Source organism: Macaca fascicularis, chromosome 3 (genome assembly GCF_037993035.2).
Source record: "Macaca fascicularis isolate 582-1 chromosome 3, T2T-MFA8v1.1".
Lineage (NCBI taxonomy): Eukaryota > Metazoa > Chordata > Mammalia > Primates > Cercopithecidae > Macaca > Macaca fascicularis.
Window position 1 is genome coordinate 85,825,727 of NC_088377.1, and position 25,997 is coordinate 85,851,723.

Consider the following 25,997-nt stretch of genomic DNA (forward strand, 5'->3'; position numbering starts at 1 on the left):
TTGAGGAGTGGGAGTAATTTCCCTTCAAACTGGGAGGGCACAGAGCCTGAGAGTCAGTCAGGAGTAGGATGTGCAGCCCCTCCCTTTCTGGAACAGCCTGTGAGGTAGGCAACACCTGGAGGAGCTAGAGGAGAACCACGGTGCACTCAGGGAGGGAAAAACCCACTATCCAAATGACCAGCTCCCAGGAGGGCCCCAGGCCAGGGCAGTGGGTAGAAATGTCAAGGAATATTCCAGATCCCCTCGAGTCTTTCTGCTCCCCGCTGGGTCCAGCCCTTGTTTGGCTGAGGGGCTGCTGTTGCTTTGAGGCTCAGAGGGACTGTTGGCATGTAAAGGGAAGACAAGCAAAAAGGGGTGGAAAGGAACTGGCGTTTCTGGAGCCTACTATCTACTCTTGGGTCCTCATAAGAGCCCCATGTGCCAGCATCAATAGCCCACCTTTGGGAGGGTTGCTGGCTGGCCATGATGGACAGGAGGTCTGGTGAAGGGACAGCTACCAGGGAATAGAGGCTGAGGAGAAATCGCACAAGTCACCCTGTTAAAAACTCCACAGGTGCAGAATAAACAGATAGATCTGAGGAACAAAATAGCTTTTGACAGCAGACATTTCAAATCAGAGGAAAGGGTAGACCCTTCAGTAAATGGCATGAGAGTAGTGAGCAAATTATTTGGATCAAAATAAAGTTATATCGATACCTCACACAATACACAAGATAAAAGTACAGACAGATTAAATAACTAAATACAAAAATGAAACTATACAACTATCAGAAGGAAACACAGAAGAGTATGTTATAATCTTGGGGTGGGAAAAGTTTCCAAACACAAAGTCCAGAAGCCATAAAGGTAAACACTAAGGTATTACCATATAATAATGGAAAACATCTGTAAACACACAAACAAAAAAATTAAAGAAAGTTGAAAGACACGGCCGGGCGCGGTGGCTCAAGCCTGTAATCCCAGCACTTTGGGACACCGAGACGGGTGGATCACGAGGTCAGAAGATCGAGACCATTCTGGCTAACACGGTGAAACCCCGTCTCTACTAAAAAATACAAAAAACTAGCCGGGCGAGGTGACGGGCGCCTGTAGTCCCAGCTACTCGGGAGGCTGAGGCAGGAGAATGGCGTGAACCCGGGAGGCGGGGCTTGCAGTGAGCTGAGATCCGGCCACTGCACTCCAGCCTGGGCGACAGAGCAAGACTCCGTCTCAAAAAAAAAAAAAAAAAAAAAAAAGAAAGTTGAAAGACACATATGAGCTCAGAAAAATAGTTGCAACGTATTTAACATCAAATAAAATCAAGAAAACACAGAGTGCCAGTAGCGCTCCTGCAAAGATGGTGAACATTCCTAAAACTCACTGGACTTTCTGTAAGAAGTGTGGGAAGCACCAGCCCCACAGAGTGACACGGGATACATTTCCCTGTATGCCTAGGGAAAGCCATGTTATGACAGGAAGCAGAGGGGTTACAGTGGGGAGACTCAGCCAATTTTCCAGAAAAAGGCTAAAACTACAAAGAAGATTGTGTGAAGGCTTGAGTGCGTGGAGCCCAACTGCAGATCTAAGAGAATGCTGGCTATTAAGAGATACAAGCATTTTGAACTGGGAGGAGGTAAGAAGAGAAAGGGTCAAGCGACCCAGTTCCAAGTGTCATCTTTTGTTTTATTATGAAGACAATAAAATCTTGAGTTTATGTTAAAAAAAAAAAAGAATACATAAAGAGAGTCCAGGTATGGTGGCTCATGCCTGTAATCTCAGCACTTTGGGAGGCTGAGGCAGGAGAACTGCTTGAGGCCAGGAGTTCAAGACCAGCCTAGGCAACATAGCGAGATACTGTCTCTACAAAAAGTTTAAAAGTTAGCCAGGCTAGCTACTTGGGAGGCTGAGGTGGGAGGATTGCTTGAGCACAAGAGTTTGAGGCTGAGGTCAGTTAAGATGGCACCACTGTACTCCAGCCTGAGTGAAAGAGTGAGCTTCTGTCTCAAAAAGAAAAAAAAAAAAAGAATATACAAAGAAAGGCAGGAGTGGGGAGGGGTCTGGGTTATGTGGCTAACCCTCCCATTAGAAATAACAGAAATTCTAGCTAAAATAAATCTTAGCCGTGTGTGTGTGTGTATGTGCCTGTGTATGTGTCTGTGTGTGTGTATGATGCATACAAGTTTAGAGTGTTTTAACCTTCTTGATAAATTGAGATTTTTATAGTTTGAAATGACTCTAAAAAATCCCTCTTTATCTCTAGTATTCATTTTTGTCTGTTTGTTTAACAGATGGGGCTCTCACTTTGTTGCCCAGGCTGGTCTTGAACACTTAGCCTCAAGGTATCCTCCTACCTCAGCCTCCCAAGTAGCTGGAATTACAGGTATGAGTCACCATGCTCAGTCCTATCTGTAGTATTTGTTCAACTGTATAATGTTATTTTATATGTGCGTGTGTATATCAGTTGAACAAATTTTATACTTAATAGTCAAACATTGAAACCCTTTCCCCTGAGATTGGGAATGAGACAAAGTTGACCACCTTTACCCACCATTGTACTGGAGGTCTTGGCCATTGTAATAAGGCAAGAAAAATAAATTAAGGTCACAGGCTGGGCACGGTGGCTCACGGCTGTAATCCCAGCACTTTGAGAGGTCGAGGTGGGAGGATCACGAGGTCAGGAGATCGAGACCATCCTCGCTAACAGGGTGAAACCCCAAGTCTACTAAAAATACAAAAAAATTAGCTGGGCGTGGTGGCAGGCACCTGTAGTCCCAGCTACTCGGGAGGCTGAGGCAGGAGAATGGCGTGAACTCGGGAGGCGGAGCTTGCAGTGAGCCGAGATTGCACCACTGGACTCCAGCCTGGGCAACAGAGTGAGACTCTGTCTCAAAAAAAAAAAAATAAAAATAAGGTTATAAGGGTTAGAAATAAGTAAAATTGACATCATTCACAGATACATAAATGTGTATAAAAAAGGTTCAGGCTAGGTGCAGTGGCTCATGCCTGTAATCCCAGCAATTTCTGAGGCCAAGGCAGGAGGATCACTTGAGGCCAGGAGTTCAAGACATAGCAAGACCCCACCTCCACAAAAACTTTTTTAAAAAAGATCCAAAAGAATCTATATATAAACTATTGGAATTACTCTAACAAAAGATGGTCAAGAAAACTATGAAAAATAACCAATTTGTAATTTAATTTGTGTAATATTCAGAGAAATTAACTGTCAAAAGAAATGGAGGAATATACCATGAACTGAGGGCTCTATACTACAGAGATGTCAATTCTCTTCAAATTAATTACTAGTTTCACCATAATTTCAATCATAACCCCAGAAAATTTTTATGGAAACTGATAAGCTGATTCAAAAATTCATATAGAACCACAAAAGATGAAAATTCACCAAGGCAATCTTGAAGAAAAACAAAGTCAGAGAACTTACACTACCAGAACTCAAGATATTATAAATATACAGAAATAAAGATAGTGAGATTTTGGCACAAGGAAGGACAAATAGAATAATGGAAAGAATACAAGGTCCAGAAACAGATGATATCCACAAGGACACAAGATTTATGATGGAGGAGGCATGCACAGCATTGGGTAAAGGAGGTTTTTCAATGCATGATGCTGACCTAGTTGGGTATCCATACAGAAAGAAATGAATCATGATCCTCCTCCCCAAGATACACAAAAATCAGTTTCTGATAGATTGTTGATCTAAATGTGAAAGATAAAATGATAGAATTCTAAAAGATAGCATAAGAGAGTATCCCCAAGACTGAAATAGGAGAAACTTTTCTTAAGAAACAAAAGCCTTACTTACAGAGAAAAAGATTGATAAATTGAAGTGTATTGAAATTAAAAAAAAAAAAAAAACCTGTTCAACAAAACACATCCTTAGGAGAGATAAAATTCAAACCATAGAGAGGAAAATATATTTGCACATATCTGAAATACGCGCATATCTGAGAAAGGGCTTATGTTTAGAATGTATAAACAAACTCCTACAACTCAGTAAGAAAAAGACAGACAACTGAAGGAAAAGCTAGGCTGGCTACTTAAACAAGCAAATGGCCAATACAAGTTCCTCAACTTTGTTAGTCACCAGAACAAGGCTGAGCAAAAGCACAGTGGGAGTTCTTCCTCTTCCCTTCCCTCACAATTTGGCCTACAGGCCATGGGGTAAGGTGGGGCCAGGCAGCACATGTGGGGTGTCAGAATCCAGGTGGTGTGGGGAGGGATTCCACTTTGGATCTGAGGGAGGACAGGAGGGCATTCCACACAGAATAGGAGCTACATAGGCCCAGTATGGGGCTAAGATGTCAGAACTGAGCTCTGATGTGCCTTTCTCCATGAGCAGAGGGGCTGAATGTGGGAGATGGAGGGTGGAGGAAAGGTTCAGAGCCATTTAGAGATGGCAATTCAGAGGAAATGGGAGGGCAGATAATCTCACTCCTCACAGTGAGGCAGAGTTTCCAAGCTGGTTTTGTCACTCCTCTGTTGGGCCCCTTTGGGTAATATATTTGACTTACCTTGGCTTTAGTTTCTTTTTTTTTTTTTGACAGAGTCTCACTCTGTTGCCCAGGCTGGAGTGCACTGGTGTGATCTTGGCTCACTGCAACCTCTGCCTCCCAGGTTCGAGTGATTCTCCTGCCTCAGCCTCTTGAGTAGCTGCAACTACAGGCACCTGCCACCATGCCTGGCTAATTTTTGTATTTTTAATAGAGACAGGGTTTTGCCATGTTGACCAGGCTGGTCTTGAACTCCTGACCTCAGGTGATACGCCTGCCTCAGCCTCCCAAATTGCTGGGATTACAGGTGTGAGCCACCATGCCCAGCCTGGGTTTGGTTTCTTTATCTGTAAAAATGGGGATAGTTTAGCTGGGCACAGTGATGCTGTAGTCCCAGCTACTCAAGAGGCTGAGATGGGAGGATCTCTTGAGCCTAAGAATCGCAGGTCAGTCTGGGCAACATAGCAAGACCCCATCTGAGAAAAAAAAAATTAGTGGCTGAGCACAGTGGCTCACTCCAGCAATCCCAGAACTTTGGGAGGCTAAGGTGGGAAGACTGCTTGAGCCCAGGAGTTTGAAACCAGCCTGGGAAACACAGAGAGACCACAATCTCTGCATTAAAAAAAAATTAGCTGGGTATGGTGGCACTCACCTGTTGTCCCAGCTACTTGGGAGGGTGAGGTGGGAGGATCACTTGATCCCGGAAGTGGAGGCTGCAGACTGCAGTGAGCTGTGATTGTGCTACTATACTCCAGCCTGGGTCACAGAGTGAGACCCTGTCTCAAAAAAAAAAAAAAAAAAAAAAAAAAAAAAAAGAAAAAGAAAGAAAAAGAAAAAGAAAAAATTAGGAAAATTTTCCCTGACTCCCCATAGATTTTTTTAAAGGATGAAATGAGATATTATATGTGAAAGCATCTAGTACTTGTGACATAGTACATGCTTACTAAGTGTTTCCACTTCACTTCTGCCTAAAACTCAGTTCAGTTCTTGATTTCCAGATACCTAACTGTGATAAGAGATGCAGCCAGAGGTACCTTAAGGATAACAATACCCCCCTCCATCCTGATACCTGATGTACTAAAGTCAGAAATTTTTTAAAGCCTCGTTCTTCCTTCAGTTTTAAGTTCAGTATACTGATGAACTATTGGTCACATTTCACAGTTTACTTTAAAAATAAACGGGCTTCCAAATTAACCTGCTTACATGGTTTGGCTGTGTCCCCACCCAAATCTCATCTTGAATTCCCACCTGTTGTGGGATGGACCCGGTTGGAGGTAATTGAATCACGGGCGCAGGTCCTTCCTGTGCTGTTCTCGTGATATCGAATAAGTCTCACAAGATCTGATGGTTTTAAAAAGAGGAGTTCCCTTGCACAAGCTCTCTCTCTTTGCCTGCTCCCATCCATGTAGGATGTGACTTGCTCTTCCTTGCCTTCCACCATGATTGTGAGGCTTCCCCAGCCACATGGAACTGTAACTCCAATTAAACCTCTTTCTCTTGTAAATTGCCCAGTCTAGGGTATGTCTTCATCAGCAGTGTGAAAACGGACTAATATATCTACCTTGGAAAGGCCTTGTGATCCATGGTGACATTTTGTCCCTAAGGTAAGAATCTTACCATGAGTTCCTCAAATTGTTGATGTACTGATTAACGTGTAACCCTCTAACACTGGGAAGAACGCTGATTTATTTCTGAATCATCAAGCTTTACTGATTGTCTTGCATGTAGACATTTTAGCCTGTATGTTGCATAGGTATCCAATAATTGTAACCTCTGTATTTTACCCTCCAATGAAAGAGGAAACAACTCCTGTATGAGTCGTCCCCTCCCTTCTCCTAAACTTTCCTATAAAAGCCTTCTACCTTGTAACAGACTGGAACATTCCTAACATTGTTAGTGTGTTTCCTAAGTGGATTCTCACATTTGGCTTCAAATAAACCTTGATAAAATTAGTTCTGCCTCAACAGCCTTAATTTCAGTCAATAGTACAAGCCTCTGTTTTTCTATTTAATCACTACTTTAAAGGTAACCTTTGGAAAATGTTTAGCCTGTTTACAAATGTAATTAATTGAACATATTTTAACTGCATTTATAAAGGTAATATTCTCCATTTTCTTTCTAAATACTCTATACATAAGAAAAAAATCTTCCCATATACTTAACTCTTTTAAACCTAATAAATTAAATTTATGGAATATCATTAATATAAAGTTCTTATAGATGTTGTAACACTGCACATACATTTAGCAACATTTCAATTTAAAATCTTAAGCTTATATGAAATACTATTTTAAATTGGAGTTATACAATTCTTACACTAATAGACCAAATACTTTTAAATGTTACAAGCATATAAAACATGAAATATACAAAAATTTCCCCCATCACACAAATATTCTTACTAACGTTTTGCTTCTTTGAAACCTCTCTATACCCATTGTATTAGTCTGTTTTCATGCTGCTAATAAAGACATATCCAAGACTGGGTAATTTATAAAGGAAAGAGTTTTAATTGACTCATAGCTCAACAAGGCTGGGGAGGCCTCAGGAAACTTACAATCATGGCAGAAGGGGAAGCAAACATGCCCTACTTCATATGGCACCAGGGGAGAGAAGAATCAGTGCCCAGTGAAAGGGGAAGCCCCTTATAAAACCAGCAGATCTCCTGAGAACTAAATCATTATCAGGAGAACATGATGGGGGAAACCACTCTCATGATTCAATGATCTCCACCTGGTCCCTCCCACAACACATGGGGATTATGGGAACTGAAATTCAAGATGAGATTTGGGTAGGGACACAGCCAAACCCTATTACCCTTTTCCCTCCCTCCCTCCCTCCCTTCCTTTTTCTTCAGAGTCTCTCTGTCACCTAGGCTGGAGTGCAGTGGTGAAATATTGGCTCACTGCAACCTCTGCCTCCCAGGGTTAAGCTATCCTCCCACCTCAGCCTCCTGAGTAGCTGGTGGGACTACAGGCGTACGACACCACACCCAGCTGATTGTTTTGTATTTTTAGTGGAGATGGGGTTTCACCATGTTGTCCAGGCTGTCCATAACCATTTTTTAAGTGAGTTATAAATGGGGTTCATAGGTCATACCCCTCTCCTGAGGAAGACAATCATCATCTCAGATAACCAAGGTTGCCTATGCAGTAAGGAAGAAGTCAGTCATCATTCTGGGTAACTAAATGTACCTAAGACCAGAGACATCAGCTGAGAGTGAGACCTGGAGTCTCAGGCATCTGGAGTAGTTATCTCATTGCCAACTAAGCTTACATGGTGAGTCAAAAGACCCAGAATACCCAACACAATATTGAAGGAAAATAAAGTCAGAGGACTAACACTATCTGACTTCTAGACTTACTATAAAGCTATAGTAATGAAGACAGTGAAAGAACTGGTGAAAGAACAGATAAATAGATCACTGTAACAGAATACAGAGTCTAGAAATAGACCCAAATAAATATAGTGAAGCAAAGGTAGACTTTTTTTTCTTTTTTTGAGACAGAGTCTCGCTCTCTCACCCAGGCTGGAGTGCAGTGGCACGATCTTGGTTCACTGGAACCTTTGCCTTCTGGGTTCAAGTGATTCTCATGCCTCAGCATAGCTGGGACTACAGGCCCGCAAATATGCCTGGCTAATTTTTGTATTTTTAGTAGAGATGGGGTTTCACCATGTTGGCTAGGCTGGTCTCAAACTCCTGACCTCAGGCGATCTGCCCGCCTTGGCTTCCCAAAGTGCTGGGATTACAGGTGTGAGCCACCACACCTAGCCAAATGGTAGTCTTTTCAACAAATGATACAGGTACAACTGGACATCCATGTGCAAAAACATAAATCTAGACACAGACTTTGCACCCTTCACAAAATTAACTGAAAATGGATCATAGACTTCAATGTAAAATTCAAAACTATAAAACTCCTAAAAGATAATACAGGGTAAAACCTAGATGACCTTGGGTGTAGCGACCTTTTGATACAACACCAAAGGCATAATTCATGAAAGAAATAATTGATAAACTATAATTAACAAATTTTTTTAGCAGTAATAGAACGATGAGTGTATTTCATTGAAATTTAAAACTTCGGCCGGGCGCGGTGGCTCACGCCTGTAATCCCAGCACTTTGGGAGGCCGAGACGGGCAGATCATGAGGTCAGGAGATCGAGACCATCCTGGCTAACACGGTGAAACCCCGTCTCTACTAAAAAATACAAAAAACTAGCCGGGCGAGGTGGCGGGCACCTGTAGTCCCAGCTACTCGGGAGGCTGAGGCAGGAGAATGGCGTGAACCCGGGAGGCGGAGCTTGCAGTGAGCTGAGATCCGGCCACCGCACTCCAGCCTGGGTGACAGAGCGAGACTCCGTCTCAAAAAAAAAAAAAAAAAAAAAAAGAAATTTAAAACTTCTGCTCTGCAAAAGACAATGTCAACAAGGAGAAGACAATGGCCAGGTGCGGTGGCTCATGCCTTTAATCCTAGCACTTTGGAAGGCACAGGCGGGTGGATCACTTGAGGCCAGGAGTTTGAGACCAGCCTGGTTAACATGGTGAAAACCCGTCTCTACTGAAAATAGAAAAATTAGCTGGGTGCAGTGGTGCACACCTGTAATCCCAGCTACTTGAGAGGCTGATGCACAAGAATCATTTGAAACCAGGAGGTGGAGGTTGCAGTGAGCCGAAATTGCGCCACTGTACTCCAGCTTGGGCGACAGAGCGAGACTCTGTCTCAAAAAATATATAAATAAATAAGATTTTAAAAGGATGAGAAGACAAGCCACTTCTTGGGAGAAGATATTAGCGAAAGACACATCTGTGCTGGCTTCAGCAGCACACATACTAAAATTACAATGGTACAGAGAAGATTACCATGGTCTGTGCACAAGGATGACATGCACATTTGTGAAGTGCTTCAGATTGTAAAAAAGAAAAAGATCTATCCAATAAAGAACTTTTATTTAAAATCTAAATGGACTATCCAATACAAAAATAAGAAAACAAATAACTCAGTTAAAAACTTAGCCTTGCCAAAGAAGATGTACAGATGGCAAACAAGCATATAAAAAGATGCTACATGTCATATATCATCAGGGAAATGATAATTAAAACAATAACGAGACATTACTACACATCTATTAGAACATCCAAAATCTGGAACACTGACAACACCAAATGCTGGGAGGGATGTGGAGAAGCAGCAACTCTCCTTCATTCCTGATAGGAATGCAAAATGGTACAGCCATTTTGAAAGACAGTTCTGCAGTTTCTTCTAAAACTAAATATATCTTACCATATGATCCAGCAATCACATTTCTTGGTATGTACCCAATGGAGTTGAAAACTTATGTCTACACAAAAACCAACACATGGATGTTTATGGCAGCTTTATTCATAATTGTCAAAACTTGGAAGTAACCAAGATGTCCTTCAGTAGGTGAATGGGTTAATCCACACAATGGAATATTATTCAGCATTAAAAAGAAATGAGCTATTAAGCTATGAAAAGACATGGGGGGCTAGGCGCGGTGGCTCACGTCTGTAATCCTAGCACTTTGGGAGGCCGAGGTGGGCAGATCACAAGGTCAGGAGTTTGAGAACAGCCTGGCCAGTATGGTGAAATCCTGTCTCTACTAAAAATACAAAAATTCACTGGGTGTGGTGGCAGGTGCCTGTATTCCCAGCTACTTGGATGACTGAGGCAGGAGAGTTGCTTGAACCCAGGAGGCAGAGGTTGTAGTGAGCCAAGATCATGCTATCGCACTCCAGCCTAGGCAACAAGAGCGAAACTCCATCTTGAAAAAAAAAAAAAAAAAAAAAAAAGGAAAGAAAGAAAGAAAGACAGAAAGAAAGACAAAAGACACGGAGGAACTTCAAACATATACTACTAAGTGAAAAAAGCTAATCTAAAAAGTCTACATCTGTCTGATTCCAACTATATGACATTCTGTAAAAGACAAAGCTATAAAGACAATAAAATGATCAGTAGTCGCTATGGTTTGGGATTAGGGGAGTTCAATCAGCAGAGCACAAAAGATTTTTAGGGCAGGGAAACTACTCTATATGATATTATAATCATGGAGGCATATCATTGTACATCTGTCCAAACCCATAGAATGTACAACACCAGAGTAAGCCCTAATGTAAACTAAGGATTCTGGGTGATATTGTAGCAAATGTACCATTAGTTGTAACAAATGTACCATTTTGTTCATTCTGATGGGGAATGCTGAGAATGAGAGAGGCTATGCATGTGCGGAGGCAGGAGTGAGTATATGGGATATCTCTGTACCTTCTTCTCAATTTTGCAGCGAAACTGTAACTACTCTAAAAAAGTCTTTTAGAAAGCCCAGTAGTTTTTTGCTTCTCTTTATGGGTTGGTTTCCTTCTCTCAAGTAAAAAATGGGCTTCCTCCATGTAGCAGATGATAAGGATTCTCTCATCCCAGAGAAGAGAGTTCTTTCTTGTCAATTATAGCCAGAAAAATCTCCAAGAAGGATTTAGATGGTCCTGGTTTGCTCCCTCCCATCCCTCTTCCTTTGGATCTCAGATCAGAAGTGACTTCTGGGATACTGCCCTGTTACCCATCTTGGTCAGGTCCCTGTTATGTGCTCCCGCTATACCATATCCTACTCCCTCCTAGTCCCCATCACAGTTTGAAGACAAAAATTCACTGGTGGGGTTACACGGCTTCCCAATGTCTGATTCCTCTTCTAAACTGTAAGCTATAGGAGGCAATGATTTTATCTTTTTGCTTACCATCGTATTTCCAGCACCTAGCACCTGGCACACAGGCACATAATAAATATCCATTAAATAAATGACTGAAATAAACAGAGGGCTCTTTTGCTCTCATTACTCTGAAGAGCAATGATTACATAGCAGTGACAGCTTAGTGTATTCTCAGCAAATATTCTTTTGTTTTAAAACCATTTATTTCTCTGGCCAGGTGTGGTGGCTTACACCTGTAATCCTAGCACTTTGGGAGGCCGAGGCAGGTGGATCACAAGGTCAGGAGATCAAGACCATCTTGGCTAACATGGCGAAACCCCGTCTCTACTAAAAATACAAAAAAATGAGCCAGACATGGTGGCGGGCACCCTGTAGTCCCAGCTACTTGGGAGGCTGAGGCAGGAGAATGGCATGAACCCAGGAGGTAGAGGTTGCAGTGAGCTGAGATTGCCCCACTGCACTCCAGCCTGGGCGACAGAGTGAGACTCCATCTCAAAAAAAATTATTTTTCTGATAATAAACACAACAGGCTGGGCACAGTGGCTCATACCTGTAATCCTGGTACTTTGGGAGGCCAAGGTGAGAGGGTTGCTTGAGTCCAGGAGTTCGAGATCAGCCTGGGCAACATTGTGAGACATCATCTCTATTTAAAAACAAACAAACAAACAAACAAACAAACACTCCTCAAATCCCCATAAACTTATGATAGAATAATTGTAAGACAAAGAAAAGTACAGTTAAGAAAACAAAAAACAAAAATTACTTATATCTGTAACCCAGAGATAACCACTGTGTGTGTATGTACACAGTCTTTTTAGCCTTTCTTTCTTTTTTTTTTTTTTTTTGAGACGGAGTCTCGCTCTGTCACCCAGGCTGGAGTGCGGTGGCCGGATCTCAGCTCACTGCAAGCTCCGCCTCCCGGGTTCACGCCATTCTCCTGCCTCAGCCTCCCGAGTAGCTGGGACTACAGGCGCCCGCCACCTCGCCCGGCTAGTTTTTTGTATTTTTTAGTAGAGACGGGGTTTCACCGTGTTAGCCAGGATGGTCTCGATCTCCTGACCTCGTGATCCGCCCGTCTCGGCCTCCCAAAGTGCTGGGATTACAGGCGTGAGCCACCGCGCCCGGCCAAGCCATTAGCCTTTCAAAATATACATTCTGTCACTTATAGTTAACATTTTATTTTTATTGGTTTAAACATAGTATACCTTTTGCCACTTAGGTTTTTTTTTTTTTTTTCTTGAAGACAGGGTCTTGCTATTTTGCACAGACTGGTTTTGGACTGCTGGCTTCAAATAATCCTCTCACCTTGGCCTCCCAAAGTGCTAGGATTACAGGTGTGAACCACTGTGCCCAACCTAGTTTTAATGTATTTCACTTTACATTTAAAGTGAGTTTCATTTAAGCAGCATACAGTTGGGTCTTGCTTTTTTAGTCAATCAATCTCTTCTAATTGAAAGGTTTATTTACATTTAATGTTATTGTTATTTTAAATATATTTTCCATATTCAGAAGCAGCACTGTCATAGTCTGGCTTCCATTAAAAAAAAAACGTTTTCAGGTATTTCTTTGCTTTCACAAGGTTCTCCAGCCCCTTGTTTGTCTTCTGGGCCACCATCTCCACAGTCCAGTCTCTGATGTGGAGGGTGAGAGTGCCTTTTCCTTTTGACCCCAAAAGAGCTTTTCTGAGTAGGCTGTGATTATCAATATGGCTTTAAATCTGTAATTGGGTTATTGTTCTGCTTTTTCTGCCTGCTTTTGAATTTATTGAGTGGTTTGTATGATTCCACTTTATCTCCTTTGTTGCCTTATGTCACCACTCTGTTTTTTTAATTTTTATTTTTAGAGCTTTCTTTACAGTTTATAGATAATCTCTAACTTACCACAGTCTACCTTCAAATAAATTATATAACTTCACATGCAGTATACGAATCTTACAACTGTATCCTTTCACTCAATCCCTCTTGGCCTTTGTGTTACTTCCATACATTATAAACCTTAGGATGTCATGTTATTAATTCTTTTGCTTTAAGCAGTCAAGTATATTTTAAAGAGATTTACAAATTAATAAAAATGGTATTTCATATTTGCTCACTTAAAAAAATTTTCCAGTGCTCTGTATTTCATTGTGTAGATCAGAATTTTCATCTAATGTAATTTTCCTTCTCACTGAAAGACATTTAACTTGTTTTTTTTTTGTAGTTCAGGTCTACTAGTGATGACTTATTTCAAATTTCGTATGTCTGAGAAAGTCTATTTTTCATTCATTTTGGTAATATATTTTTGCTCAGGGCAGAATTCTAGGTTGACATTTTCTTTAAACATTTTACAGATGTTTCTACATTATCTTTTGACTCACATTGGTTTGAGAGGTCTGCTGTTATTCTTATATAATCCTTTGTACATAATTTATCTTTTTTCTCTGGCTACTTTTAAGATTTATCTTTATCAGTGCTTTTAAGCAATTTGACTATTATATTCCTCGGTGTAGTTTTATTTATGTTTCTTATTATTGGGGGTTCACTGAGCATCTTGGCTCATGGGTTTTTAGTTTTAATTAATTTGGAAAAAGTTCAGCCATTGATTCTTCAAACATTTTTTCTGTTCCCCACCCCAGCCTTTAGGAACTCAGCTACATGTAAATTAGACAAGATGAAGTTGTCCCACAACTCACTGATGCGCTTTTTTTTTTTTTTTTTTTTTGAGTCCTTTTTATCTCTTTTTCAATTTAGGTGATTTCTGTTGCTATTTTTTCAAGTTCAATAATACTTTATCTATTTATTTCTTTTTGTCTTTTTTTTTTTCTTTTTATTTTTTTTGAGATGGAGTTTCACTCTTTCACTCATTGCCGAGGTTGGAGTGCAATGGCACGATCTCAGCTCACTGCAACCTCTACCTCCCAGGTTCAAGTGACTCTCCTACTTCGGCCTCCCACGTAGCTGGTACTACAGGGGTGTGCCACCATGCATGGCTAATTTTTGTATTTTTAGTAGAGACAGGGTTTCACCATGTTGGTCATGCTGGTCTTTAACTCCTGACCTCAAATGATCCTCCCGCCTTGGCCTCCCAAAGTGCTTGGATTACAGGTGTGGGCCACTGCTCCTGGCTGTATTTCTAATCTGTGGTACATCTCATCTGGTGTATTTTTCATCGAATACATCATATTTTCACTACTAAATGATTTCATTTTTTAAATGTCTTTTCTTTAGTTAACATGCTTGCTATGGTTGAAATGTGTCTCCCAAATTCATGTGCTGGAAATGTAAGCCCCAATGAAACAATGTTGGGAGGTAGGGCCTAATAAAAGATGATTGGATCATGCGGGTAGAGCCCTCATTAATGAATTAATGTTATTACTACAGTGAGTTAGTTACCATAAAAGTGGGTTGTTACAAAGTGACGCTGGCCCCTGGTGCATCTATCTTGTGTACTCACTTGCCCCTTCTGCCTTTTGCTTTCTGCCAAGGGATGACTAAACAAGAAGGCCCTCAACAGATGCTGGCATCAAGTTCCTGAACTTTCCAGCCTCCAGAACCATGAGCTAAATAAAGGCCTGTTATTTATAGATTACCTGGTCTGTGGTATTGTTATGGCAACAGTAAACGGACTAAGATAGAAAATTGGCACTGAGAAGTGGGTCTATTGCTATAACAAATATCTGAAAACATAAAAGTAGCTTTGGAACTGGATAATGGGTAGAGACTGGAAGAATTTTGAGGAGCATGCTAGAAAGAGCCTGTATTGCCATAAATGGAGCATTAAGGGTGAAGTCTCAGAAGAGAAGAGATATAGGGAAAGTCAGAATCTTCTTAAAGATTACTTCAGTGGTCACGATTGTTGATAGAGATATGGACACAGTCTCTGATGTGGACAGTAAATGGCCTTTACTGTCTACATCTCTACCAACATTAACAGTAAATGGCCTTTACTGTCTATATCTCTACCAACATTAACAGTAAATGGCCTTTACTAGCAATATATCTACCAACATTATATTTAATATTGGTAGAGGCCATTCTGATGAGGTCTCAGACAGAAATGAGAAACAAAGTATTGGAAACTTGAATAAAGGGCATCTTTGTTATAAAGTAGTAATGGTGGAACTGTGTCCATGCCTGACGGCTTTATGGAAAGTGGAATTTGAATGACAAACTAGGATATCTGGTGGAAGAGATACCTAAGCAGTTAAGCATTCAGGCTGCTACATGGCCATTTTTAATCACATATAGTGAGATACAAGAACAAAGGAATGACTTAAAGACAGAATTTATAATTTAAAAAGAAGCAGAGTGAAAGATTTGGAAAATTTATAGCCTAGCCATGTAAAATATAAAAAGGTACATTTAGGAGACTGAACTCAGAGCATGGCCCAGAGACTGCTTGCTGAAGAGATTAGCGTGAATGGAAGGGAGCCAGATGCTATTCACCAAGGCAATGGGAGAATGACCTCAAAGCTATTTCAGAGATTTTCGAGGTTGCCCCTCCCATCACAGGTCCAGAGCTCTAGGAGGGCAGAATGATTCTGGAGGACAGGCCTCGGGTAACATCCATAGGCTCACTGCCCAGAGCTGCCTTGGAACTCTGCTCCCTGCATTCCAGTGCAGCATTCCTCAGCTGCCCCAGGCACAGCTCATGTGGGACCAGGTTGGTTTGGATTGCTGTTTTGGAGGGCACAAGCAGTAAGCCTTGGCAATGTCTACATGGTGCTAACTCTGCAGGGATGAGTGCATGGGTGGTGGGGTCATGGCAGCTTCCACTTAGTTTTCAAAAGATATATCAAACAGCTTGAGGCCCAGGAAGAAACTTATTGCAGGGGAAGAGCCACCACAGAGAGTCCCTACTAAGGCAATGCGTAGCAGGAATGTGTGGTCAGAGCTGTTACAGAGAGTTCCCACCAGGGCAGCACCTAGTAGAGCCCAAAACTCTAGAGCTACCCTTGTGTAACCCCAGCCTGGGAGAGCTGCAGTCATGAGACTCCAAACCAAGAGAAAGCCATGGGGACCTGGCTGCCTGAGGCCTTGGGGGCCCAATCCCCAAACCAGTGTGCCCAGGATTTAGAACATGGAGTCAAAGGAGATTATTCTCCAGCTTTAGGACTAAATACAGGTTTTTCTCTGCTGGGTTTTGGACTTACTTGGGGCCTGTTGCTGCCATATATTCCATTCTGCAATGTGTTGTATTCACTTCATAAATTCATACCCACGGATTCTCAGTAAATACATGTTGTGTGTGAATAAAAACTATGGATCACTATTTATTCAGTCACCTATGGTTGGGCGTTTAACTCTAGCTTTTCACAATTATAAATAATGTTGTAATGAATGTCCTCCTATAAATAAATCCATACAGTCGCTTGAATATAGTTATAAGGTAAATTTCTCTTTCTTTTTTTTTTTTTTTGAGATGGAGTTTCGCTATTGTTGCCCAGGCTGGAGTGCAATGGCATGATCTCGGCTCACCGCAACCTCTGCCTCCTGGGTTCAAGTGATTCTCCTGCCTCAGCCTCCTGAGTAGCTGGGATTACAGGCATGTGCCACCATGCCTGGCTAGTTTTGTATTTTTAGTAGAGATGGGGTTTCTCCATGTTGGTCAGGCTGGTCTCGAACTCCCAACCTTAAATGATCTGCCCGCCTTGGCCTCCCAAAAGTGGTGGGATAACAGGCGTCAGTCACCGCGCCCAGCTGGTAAATTTCTAGTAGTGAAATTGCTTGGCCAATATCTATGTACATTTTGATTTTCAACAGTGTACTGGATTTCTTTTTTTGCCTTTTCTGATCTGCTCTCCACCTTCTTCCAACCTACTTTCTTCCCTGGAAGGCTGATCCAGATGAAGAGGGTTAGCCTGTTCATCTTAACTTCTGGCTTCAAAATGGATGTGACCATTAGTCACTACCAGCAGAAAGTCAGAGGGCAAGGAGTTAGAGGTCAGGTGGGCTTCTCCACTAGCAACTATTCATCTTGATTTTATAAGCCTCTTTCTTCCAGGCCCTCCAGGCCCTCCAGGCCCAGGGGTGGGAACAGCTCTCTGCCGTTACTAGTCCCATGGTCCCATTCTATCTCACGTGAGGTTTCAAAAACCTTGCCCCTATCTTTGTAAATAGTCCCTTTTAAAAGCCCCCTTCAAACTACCCAGCTTGGGAGGGCCATCTGTTTCCTACCAAGATCCTGACTGATAAAGCGAGATTTTGCCAAACTGCCTTAAAAAATGTCTGTATATTCTTACACTTCCACCAGCAGTGTCTACAAGTGTCTGCTCCCCCACATCTTTTTATTATAGTGTATAATGAATCTTCTTAAAACATTACATTTTAATTATAAAATATTTATTAATAAAATGCAGAAATCCTTTAGATTTACAGAGGGCAATATTTGACATCCCCAACTTCGATCTCCTTTATTCTGTTTATTCTTTATTCTTATTTTTAGCTGAGGTATTTTGTTTCATTAAACCATAGTTTAGTTTCTTTTTTTCTTTTTTTTTTTTTGAGACAGTCTCACTCTGTTGCCCAGGCTGGATGGCAGTGGCATGATCTAGGCTCACTGCAACCTCCACCTCCCAGGTTCAAGCGATTCTCCAGCCTCAGTCTCCTGAGTAGCTGGGAGTACAGATGCGTGCCACCATGCCCCGCTAATTTTTGTATTTTTAGTAGAGACAGGGTTTTACTGTGTTGTCCAGGCTGGTCTCGAACTCCTGACCTCGTGATTCTCCTGCCTCAGCCTCCCAAAGTTCTGGGATTACAAGCGTGAGCTACCTTGCCGTAGGAATCTTGCTGTCTTCTAGTAAGCTCATTAAAGAGATTTGCAAAAACGTAAAACTATGTTACTCCTCTCGCTGAGCTTTTATTGCTTTGAAGAGCATTATTTTTTGCATAAAAGTATGTTAACATGTAATGTGTTTTATCGTCATTTAAAAATGGATATTTAAACATTTTCTAAGTTTTAATTTCTAATGTGGTAAATATTGATAAGTATAACCCATATCAACAAATGTTCTTTGGAGTGTTCAACAAATTTTAAGAGCATCAATGGTTCCTAAATCAAGAGTTTCAGAATCACTGTTCTAGGGCAATTTACCTGAGTTTGATTTTACTTACAATTCATTAAAGCGTAGACACTATGAAGACGTGTTAACCTGCATGTTTTATTCTAGAAGAGGTGCAAATCATTTATATCCACTATAAATGATAACCTATGGTTTTATCATCTTGTACAACACCAGCCAGCTTTGTATCCAACCTAATCTTACTCTAATGCTTTGTCAAAATGTTTAAAGTCCACTTCCTCAAAATGCTTTTGAACCACTTTGCCAGACACTAACAACATATACATACATGACGTATATATGCATATACATACTATACACACACACGTGCATATTTCACAACGATGGCATACGGATTTCCTATTCTGAATCTAGCTCTTTCCACTTGATATACGTGAACGCACTCACTCTTTTCTTCGTCGTCTTGACTTTCTTCTGATGCAACGCCCTGAGTTTAACTCACAGCTCTATTAATAAGAAACCCATAGATCCCACATATATGCATTTTCCCGTATCTGGCTCACTAACAAAAAGCTTACCGCAGCCCCAGCTTTAACCACAGGTTCCGAATACCCAGGCGGGAATTGAACACAGAAATAAGAAAGGCTCCACAGACAATGTGACAAAAATCCGAGCAGTCACGTGACACTGCACGCCCCATAATTTTTTTCGCCCTCTTCAAACATGGCGGCCAAGCGACCGCAGCGCAACAGCAGCCACGGGCCTCCTTCCGCGTAGGAACCTCAATGCTGACTTTATCGGGCTCTTTTGTCAAAGACCACCTCAGGGCAAAGCCCGTGGGGCAGCCGGGCCCGGGGAAAACAGCCCGGGGTCTCAGGGGCCGAACAAGCACGGACCGGAAGTTCTGCAGCCACGCCGTCCGGCGGAGCCGTTGGCTGCGGACGCCGGAAGTGGCCAGTCGGCAGGTCTGAGGCGGCGCTCTGTGTGTGAAGCGTACCTAGGGCGGGAGGCGACATGGAGCCCGGGGCGGCCGAGCTGTATGACCAGGCCCTTCTGGGCATCCTGCAGCACGTGGGCAACGTCCAGGATTTCCTCCGCGTTCTCTTTGGCTTCCTGTACCGCAAGACAGACTTCTATCGCTTGCTGCGCCACCCGTCGGACCGCATGGGCTTCCCACCCGGGGCCGCGCAGGCCCTGGTGCTGCAGGTGAGGCGGGCGGGCCTGCGGTCTGGGGAGCCGCCGCCCCCGGCCTGCCTTGACTCTTGGCGCCCGCTCCTCCAAGCTCTCCCAGCCTGTTTCCTCCTTTTCCTGGTGTCCTGGGGTTGAGCTTTCGAGAATGGCTTCAGTAATTTGAAGCGCGGATTGGATGTCAGTTTATTCCTCTGAGGGAGCAGCCGGGGTTCGCTCCGGACGTCCTGAGGTTTCAGAAGTAGTAAGCCGACTGTTAAGAGCCCTCCTCAGCACCCGGCAGCGCGTACCCCTCACGGTGCTGGGGGCTGCTAGTCAGGGAGTAAAATCCATGCAGGCCAGACAGAAGGAAGGACATTTACAGCAACAGAAACGTGCATGCCCCAGAACTACCAAAGACTTGAGCTGGCGGTGATGACGGAGGCATTGTGTGAATCAATGGGTGTGGCCGCTTGTTTGAAATGTGATTTCCCAGGTCAAAGACTGTCATTGTAGTGATTATTAAAATTTCATTTGAACTTAATTCTGTACCTTCCAGGTTAAGTTTATTGTATGTTGGAAGCGCTGTCAGTACTCATTCAGTAAAGTTGACTGGGCACTTTTGAATGTACTAAGCAACCGTTTGCTGAATGTAGTTTACACTCTTAGGTACGGGTGATAGGGGTGTTTAAGTAGTGGTTTCTCTCTGTTTGTGACACTTACAGTTAAAGAGGGAAAACCCAGAAAGTAATAGAAGACTTTGTAAGGGCAATTATTTGATGGAGCCCATTGTAAAGAAAGGAGATAGAAATGATGGTTGAGAAGTGAAGAAGGTTTTATAAGAGAGATGGGACTTCTGATGAGATTGAAAGAAACTATTCGGCCAAGCATTAAGCCTGTTTGTAGAAACCCAAGAAGACAGAAATGCTGACGATACCTCCCCCAGTTCTCTAGATGTTACAAGTTATAAAATGCTTCAGATGTTTCCTCCTGAAATCTTAATGCATGCTGCAGGTTGATCGGATGTTACTTTCCTCAGTAGAAGCCAAAGCTTTGACTGTCTTGGTAACTACCAGGGTAATAGGGCCAAATGAAGAATGGGGTTCCATTAGGGTTCAATTTCAGAACTTAAGGCTATTCCTCATCCTTGTCAGTGGCATAAGTGCCATCTTAGTGATCAGAGAGCTGTTGGAGGTGGCCTTTAGCAGGACCTTACGGCAGGTTAATGAAGTCTTGCCATTTGATCTTCAGTGTCTCTGTGAAATAGGTAAGTTTCAAGTTTACATACCAATTCAGCAAGGTTAAGTGATTTGACCGAGAACACACAGCCGTTCACCATAGAGCTGGAACTAAAAATTTCATTTTGTGAATTCCAAATCTTCCTGTTCTATTATTTAACCATTCCATAGTAGCATGAGAACACTTTTGTCCAGGATGATTGTAGTTTGCAGAAAGGTGTGGAGGAGAAAGGAGTATATACTAATATGTATAGTGTCAGATGTTTTATATTCTGGAGTTGTTGTCTTACTTAACCCTTAACATAACCTGAGAGGTTGATCTTTGTTTCACAGATGAACTGACAGAGGTAGTGTACTCATTTACCTGGTAACTCATTTACCTGGTAACACCTCTTATAAGACACTTCCATAGGTTAGGGTTTGGTGACCAGTCTAATGAAGTAGTGGACATGGGGAGCAGGGATGGAGGAAGGGGAGGGATGGGTCAATGATGATCCAAGGTTTAAACTTGGGTGACTGGAATAGTGATAATGCATTAACTGAACTGTCACCTGGGTTTAGGGGAAAAAGTTCAGTTTTAGACAGGTTGAACTTGAAGTTCCTGGTAGGAGTCCCTGCCCATAGGCTATTGGAATTACTGGACTAGATCTTTTGGGAGCTAGAGCAACTGGAGTGGTTCGAGGGAGAGAGAAGAGCCAAAGGTGAAGAACAGGTCTTGGGGAATAATCTTGGTGGAGAGCAGTAAGTTTCACAGAAACCCAAGAGGACAGTCTTCAGCAAATGGTTAAGAGAGGTGTCATGTTTTCTGGAAGTGGTTCTCAACCATCAGCATCGCTTAAGGAACTTTTTTTTTTCCCCCGGAGACAGAGTCTCACTGTCACCCAGGCTGGAGTGCAGTGGCATGATCTTGGCTCACCGCAACCTCCACCTCCTGGGTTCAAGCAATTCTCCTGCCTCAGCCTCTTGAGTAGCTGGGATTGCAGGCATGCACCACCACGCTCGGCTAATTTTTGTATTTTTAGTAGAGATGTGGTTTCACCATGTTGGCCAGGCTGGTCTCAAACTCCTGACCTCGTGATGTGCCTGCCTCAGCCTCCCAAAGTGCTGGGATTACAGGTGTGAGCCACTGCACCCGGCCAAGGAACTTTTAAAAACACATATTCCTGGATATTTTGGTTGGGTAGATCAGGGTGAATCCTGGCAACCTGTTCTTTTTTGTGTGTGTGTGTGAGATGGAGTCTTATTCTGTTGCCCAGGCTGGAGTGCTGTGGCGCAATCTTGGCTCACTGCACCTCCACCTCCCAGGTTCAAGTGATTCTCCTGCCTCAGCCTCCCGAGTAGCTGGGATTACAGGCATGCGCCACTATGCCCGGCTAATTTTTGTATTTTCGGTAGTAGAGATGGGATTTCACTACATTGGCCAAGCTGGTCTTGAACTCCTGACCTCAGGTGATCACCCACCTCCGCCTCCCAAAGTGCTGGGATTACAGACATGAGCCACCGTGCCCGGCCGGAACCTGTTCTTTTATCCACAAAACCTCATTTGGCAGGAGGCTTGTAAAGGTGATTTCAGTATTGACAAGGATTTTGTTGTGGGGTAGGACAACACTGAATGAGACTGAGTGACTTGGTACCAGCATAACATTATTTCTGTGTGGTAGTAGGTGATCTCCTGACCTCCCCACTCCTACTCATCTGCCTCTTAGGATTTTTTTTTTTTTTTCTGTCCCTAACTTGATGGCATAAAACTGCTTCCTGTGGTCTGCCCCTCTACCCCGACCAGAAGTGGGATGCTTGGTGTCTCTGCTGAATATAGGCAGAGAAGAATTTGGATGGGAGTGCTGGGCTGCATCATTGTGGAACTTCAAAGTGTTCCCTTAATATTTTGGGGAGTGCAGTGTTGGTGTAGAGTTAGGCAGCTCATACGTTTCCTCCTAAGAGTTTGCATAGCCTGAATACACAGCTTGAAGAACCTCAGTAGGAATGATGTATGTGAAAATTGCATTCCACTTTATAATACATTAGTATGTTTTAAGACAAAAATAGTTTAGACCGACAAGCCATTCATTGTAATCGATAATGCTGTTTTTTTTTTTTTTTTTTTTTTTTTGGAGTCCACTTTGAGAAGTGCTCCTTTGTAGAAGTCCTTGAAACTAGAATCAGGAAAGCTAGCTACATCCTGTTCCTCACATAAATTGTTGGGAAATCTTGGGAGAGTCACTTCACCTCTTGTCAGCTGAGAAGATTGATTGGAGGTCGCAGATTGGCGTTCTCTTCCAGCTCCATGTTCTGTGACTCTAGAATGAATACTGAGAACACGTGATGGTTGGGAGGTTGGCAGTGGTAGCACTTCCTGGTGGTGTGAATGGGTAGGTCAGAGAAGGCTGGATGTACTGAGTGAGCAGAGGCAGTGGCATGGTGAGGACTATCAAGTCTGGGGATTCTGTGTTAGAAGTCTCAGGTGTTAGGAGAGAGAGTTCTTGTTGCTTTGCTTTTGTGGAGTTAAGATGAGCTGGAGTATCAGGAGGATGAGCAACTCTGACAGCAATGGACTCAAAGCGGTAGAAACATGAATGTTAGAATGTAGTCAGGGCTTCAGGTTATCTGCAGAAGTAAAAGTGGTTCTGGTGTTGTTTCCAGTTTTTAACCTTTTAGGATTTTATTGATTTTTTTTTTCCCCTCTGCGTACATCATCATCTCCTTGCACTGTTTGGTGCGTGCTGCGTAATTTTTTACTTCTTTTGCCAGCAGGAGCTGGGGCAAGTTATTTAACCTTTCCAAGCCCTATTTTTTCTCATTTTTGAAATGTTGATGCTGTCTTCTTCACAGGATTTTTGTGAGGGTTTTGAGAGAATGTTTGTAGAATCATTTGACACAGTCTGTTAGCACCCTTTTGACTGCCTGTGCAGTGCACAGAACATTGTTATTTAATACCTGTCCACATTCTAGCCCTTTAGAATCTGACTCCCACCCATGTCCCAGGTTGCTCTCTCAGCCTTTCCTCCCTCCAGTTGTTGCAAGAGTTTTTGCCATTCCTCGACAAGCCCGTTCTTGGAGCTATGGCGTTTCCTCCAATGGTTCCCTATGGAAGATGTGCCTCTCATTCAAGGTCTAACTGGAATGCTCCTTGTTCCAAGAAGTCTCCCTAGATTTCTTTTGCCACATATGCTCATTCCCACCCATACTCTGACAGGGAATTAAGGGCTCTGTCACGCCCCCTCTTGTATCAGAGTTTTCATGTGTGGGTATGTCTTCACTGTACTTTTTTGGTAGAGAGGTCCCAGCACCTTCATGGGTGTGACTGTGTCCCAGAAAATGTTAAGAACTTATTTACACACCAGAATTTTGAGTTCTTAGGAGGCAGCAGAAATCATTTTCATGTTTTGTTTTTTGTTTGTGTGTTTCTTGCACACTGTAGGCACGTAGTAGATGTTTGTTGAATTGAATGTCCATGCAGTGTGGTGAAAAATAGCAGCAGTCCAGTAAACCTGGTTGCATTTGGAGAATTGAAGTTCAGCCATATTTTCATGTTTCATTTGTGAGTCTGAATTTTGGATCCTTTATAACCCACAGTTGTACCAGGACCGTGTATTCTTTGCATTGTGAACAAAACTGGGGTCTGTAAAAATAATAACAACAAAGACCATCTAACTGTGCATATTTTAGGTTTGTAAATATTGTTAGCCTTGGTTTGTAAGTTTTTGATTTTGTTGATTTTGGAATCCTCCTGTTAAACACTGTTTACCTGTCAGCTTTTGGTGAAGTGGCAGTGCATTTCCATTTTTCAAGTGGGAAAACTTGTCAGTTTATGACTTTTAGTTCTCTCCTTAACAGATTTTACCACATTTCTACAAGATATGTGGTACAGTATTGGGCAGATGAACTGATTGCTGGGTTGCTGTTTGATTTTAGGTATTCAAAACCTTTGACCACATGGCCCGTCAGGATGATGAGAAGAGAAGGCAGGAACTTGAAGAGAAAATCAGAAGAAAGGAAGAAGAAGAGGCCAAGACTGTGTCAGCCGCTGCAGCTGACACAGAGAAGGAGCCAGTCCCAGTTCCAGTCCAGGAAATAGAGATTGACTCCACCACAGAATTGGGTGGGCGTCAGGAATTAGAGAAAGTGCAGCCTCCAGGCCCACAGGACCCTGTGAAGGAAATGGCCCATGGCTCACAGGAGGCAGAAGCTCCAGGAGCAGTTGCTGGTGCTGCTGAAGTCCCTAGGGAACCACCAGCTCTTCCCAGGTGGGAATTTCTACTTTGCAGCTTCCTTCTTTCTTGCTTGACAGCTGGTGTTTGTGTTTGTCCATAATTCATTCTTTGTAACACATCAATTCTTGATGTCAGTATTTATTTAGCTCTTCATATTTGCAAACTGCTGCATTACAGTCTTTCAGTTACGTAGGATGGGAGGTCAGTTGGCTTAAGGTCAATTCCCTCATTAGGTAAGGTCAGTAGTCATACAACCATTTGAGATACAGAGCCAAAATTAGAGCACTTGACTCCTCTCACAAAGACCTAACTTTATCTGTGTTTAGAGGCTTAGCCTCATCAGCTCTATTGTTTGTGTTTTTCTCTCTGCAGGAGCACTGCTAGGATGTGCTCATAGTGCCTGAGGTATAATGGACACCTGAAATGGCAGTCTGTTTTAGGTGACTGGATTCACATCCTGGCTATGCTGCTTCCTGAATGTATTACCTTGAGCAAGCAGTATAATCTTTCTGTGTCTCAGTTTTCTCCTCTGTAAAATGTCGGTGATAATAATAGTACCTGTCTTATAGAGCTGTTGTGAATTTTAAATAAGCCGATAGTCAAGCAGCTAATGAGCAGTAGAGCTTGAATGTGACATAAGGTTTCCCTGAATCAAGCCTCATGCTGTACTTGTACTCACTTTTTAGGAGTTAATGTTTCGTGGGTGCTCTAAACTTAGTTATACAGTCCTTCCTTGCAGTCTGAGTGAGAGGAGCTGATCCCTTCTTGTGTGGGAGTTGTAGCAGTGTCTGCAAGACAGCCATGAGCCTCTTGGCCTGCTTTGTTTTTTGGAAAATTCACTCTTCCCTCTTTGATAGGATGGGTCACCTGTGTCCCCCCGAATCCCTGCCACCTTGAGTTCTCTTCTGTTTTTCTTACTCCTGTGCTCTCTTTCTGACCTGTTTTGGGGGAGATTGTGTGTGTGCATGCACATTTTTAAATAGAAACCGGATCTTACTCTGTTGCCCAGGCTGGAGTGCAGTGGTGTGATCATAGCGCAATATATGAATTGAACTCTTGGACTCCAGCAATCCTCTCGCCTCAGCCTCCTGAGTAGCTGGGACCGTAGGCATGCACCACCACATCTGTTTAATTTTATAATTTTTTGTAGAGATGTCTGCCATTATA

The 25,997-nt window shown here is 42.7% G+C and overlaps 1 protein-coding gene, 1 long non-coding RNA gene and 1 other non-coding gene across 4 annotated transcripts in view; 2 read left to right on the forward strand and 1 right to left on the reverse strand.

Moving 5' to 3' along the window:
- LOC135970157 (uncharacterized) overlaps nt 1-18,885 on the reverse strand; it is a 38,094-nt gene extending 19,209 nt beyond the window's left edge. Inside the window, exons 1-3 of one of the 2 annotated variants that reach the window (XR_010585678.2) lie at nt 18,793-18,885; nt 11,765-11,857; nt 10,139-10,277 (exon numbers count right to left, since the gene is read on the reverse strand). This is a non-coding gene — a long non-coding RNA (uncharacterized lncRNA). Of the gene's footprint in view, nt 1-10,138; nt 10,278-11,764; nt 11,858-18,792 lie in introns of those variants that run through there. The other variant, XR_012432490.1, reaches the window with a different exon arrangement.
- Nucleotides 9,301-9,407, forward strand: LOC123572577 (U6 spliceosomal RNA). Its single transcript, XR_006697145.1, has one exon. It is a non-coding gene; the product is annotated as a U6 spliceosomal RNA (small nuclear RNA).
- Nucleotides 18,886-19,170: 285 nt separating the features above from the next.
- The window catches only part of NUDCD3 (NudC domain containing 3), a 106,512-nt gene continuing 99,685 nt past the window's right edge, over nt 19,171-25,997 (forward strand). Inside the window, exons 1-2 of the mRNA XM_005549681.4 lie at nt 19,171-19,420; nt 24,532-24,863. Of these exons, the coding sequence (XP_005549738.3) occupies nt 19,229-19,420; nt 24,532-24,863 (524 nt within the window). The 5' untranslated portion in view covers nt 19,171-19,228. The remainder of the gene's footprint in view (nt 19,421-24,531; nt 24,864-25,997) is intronic.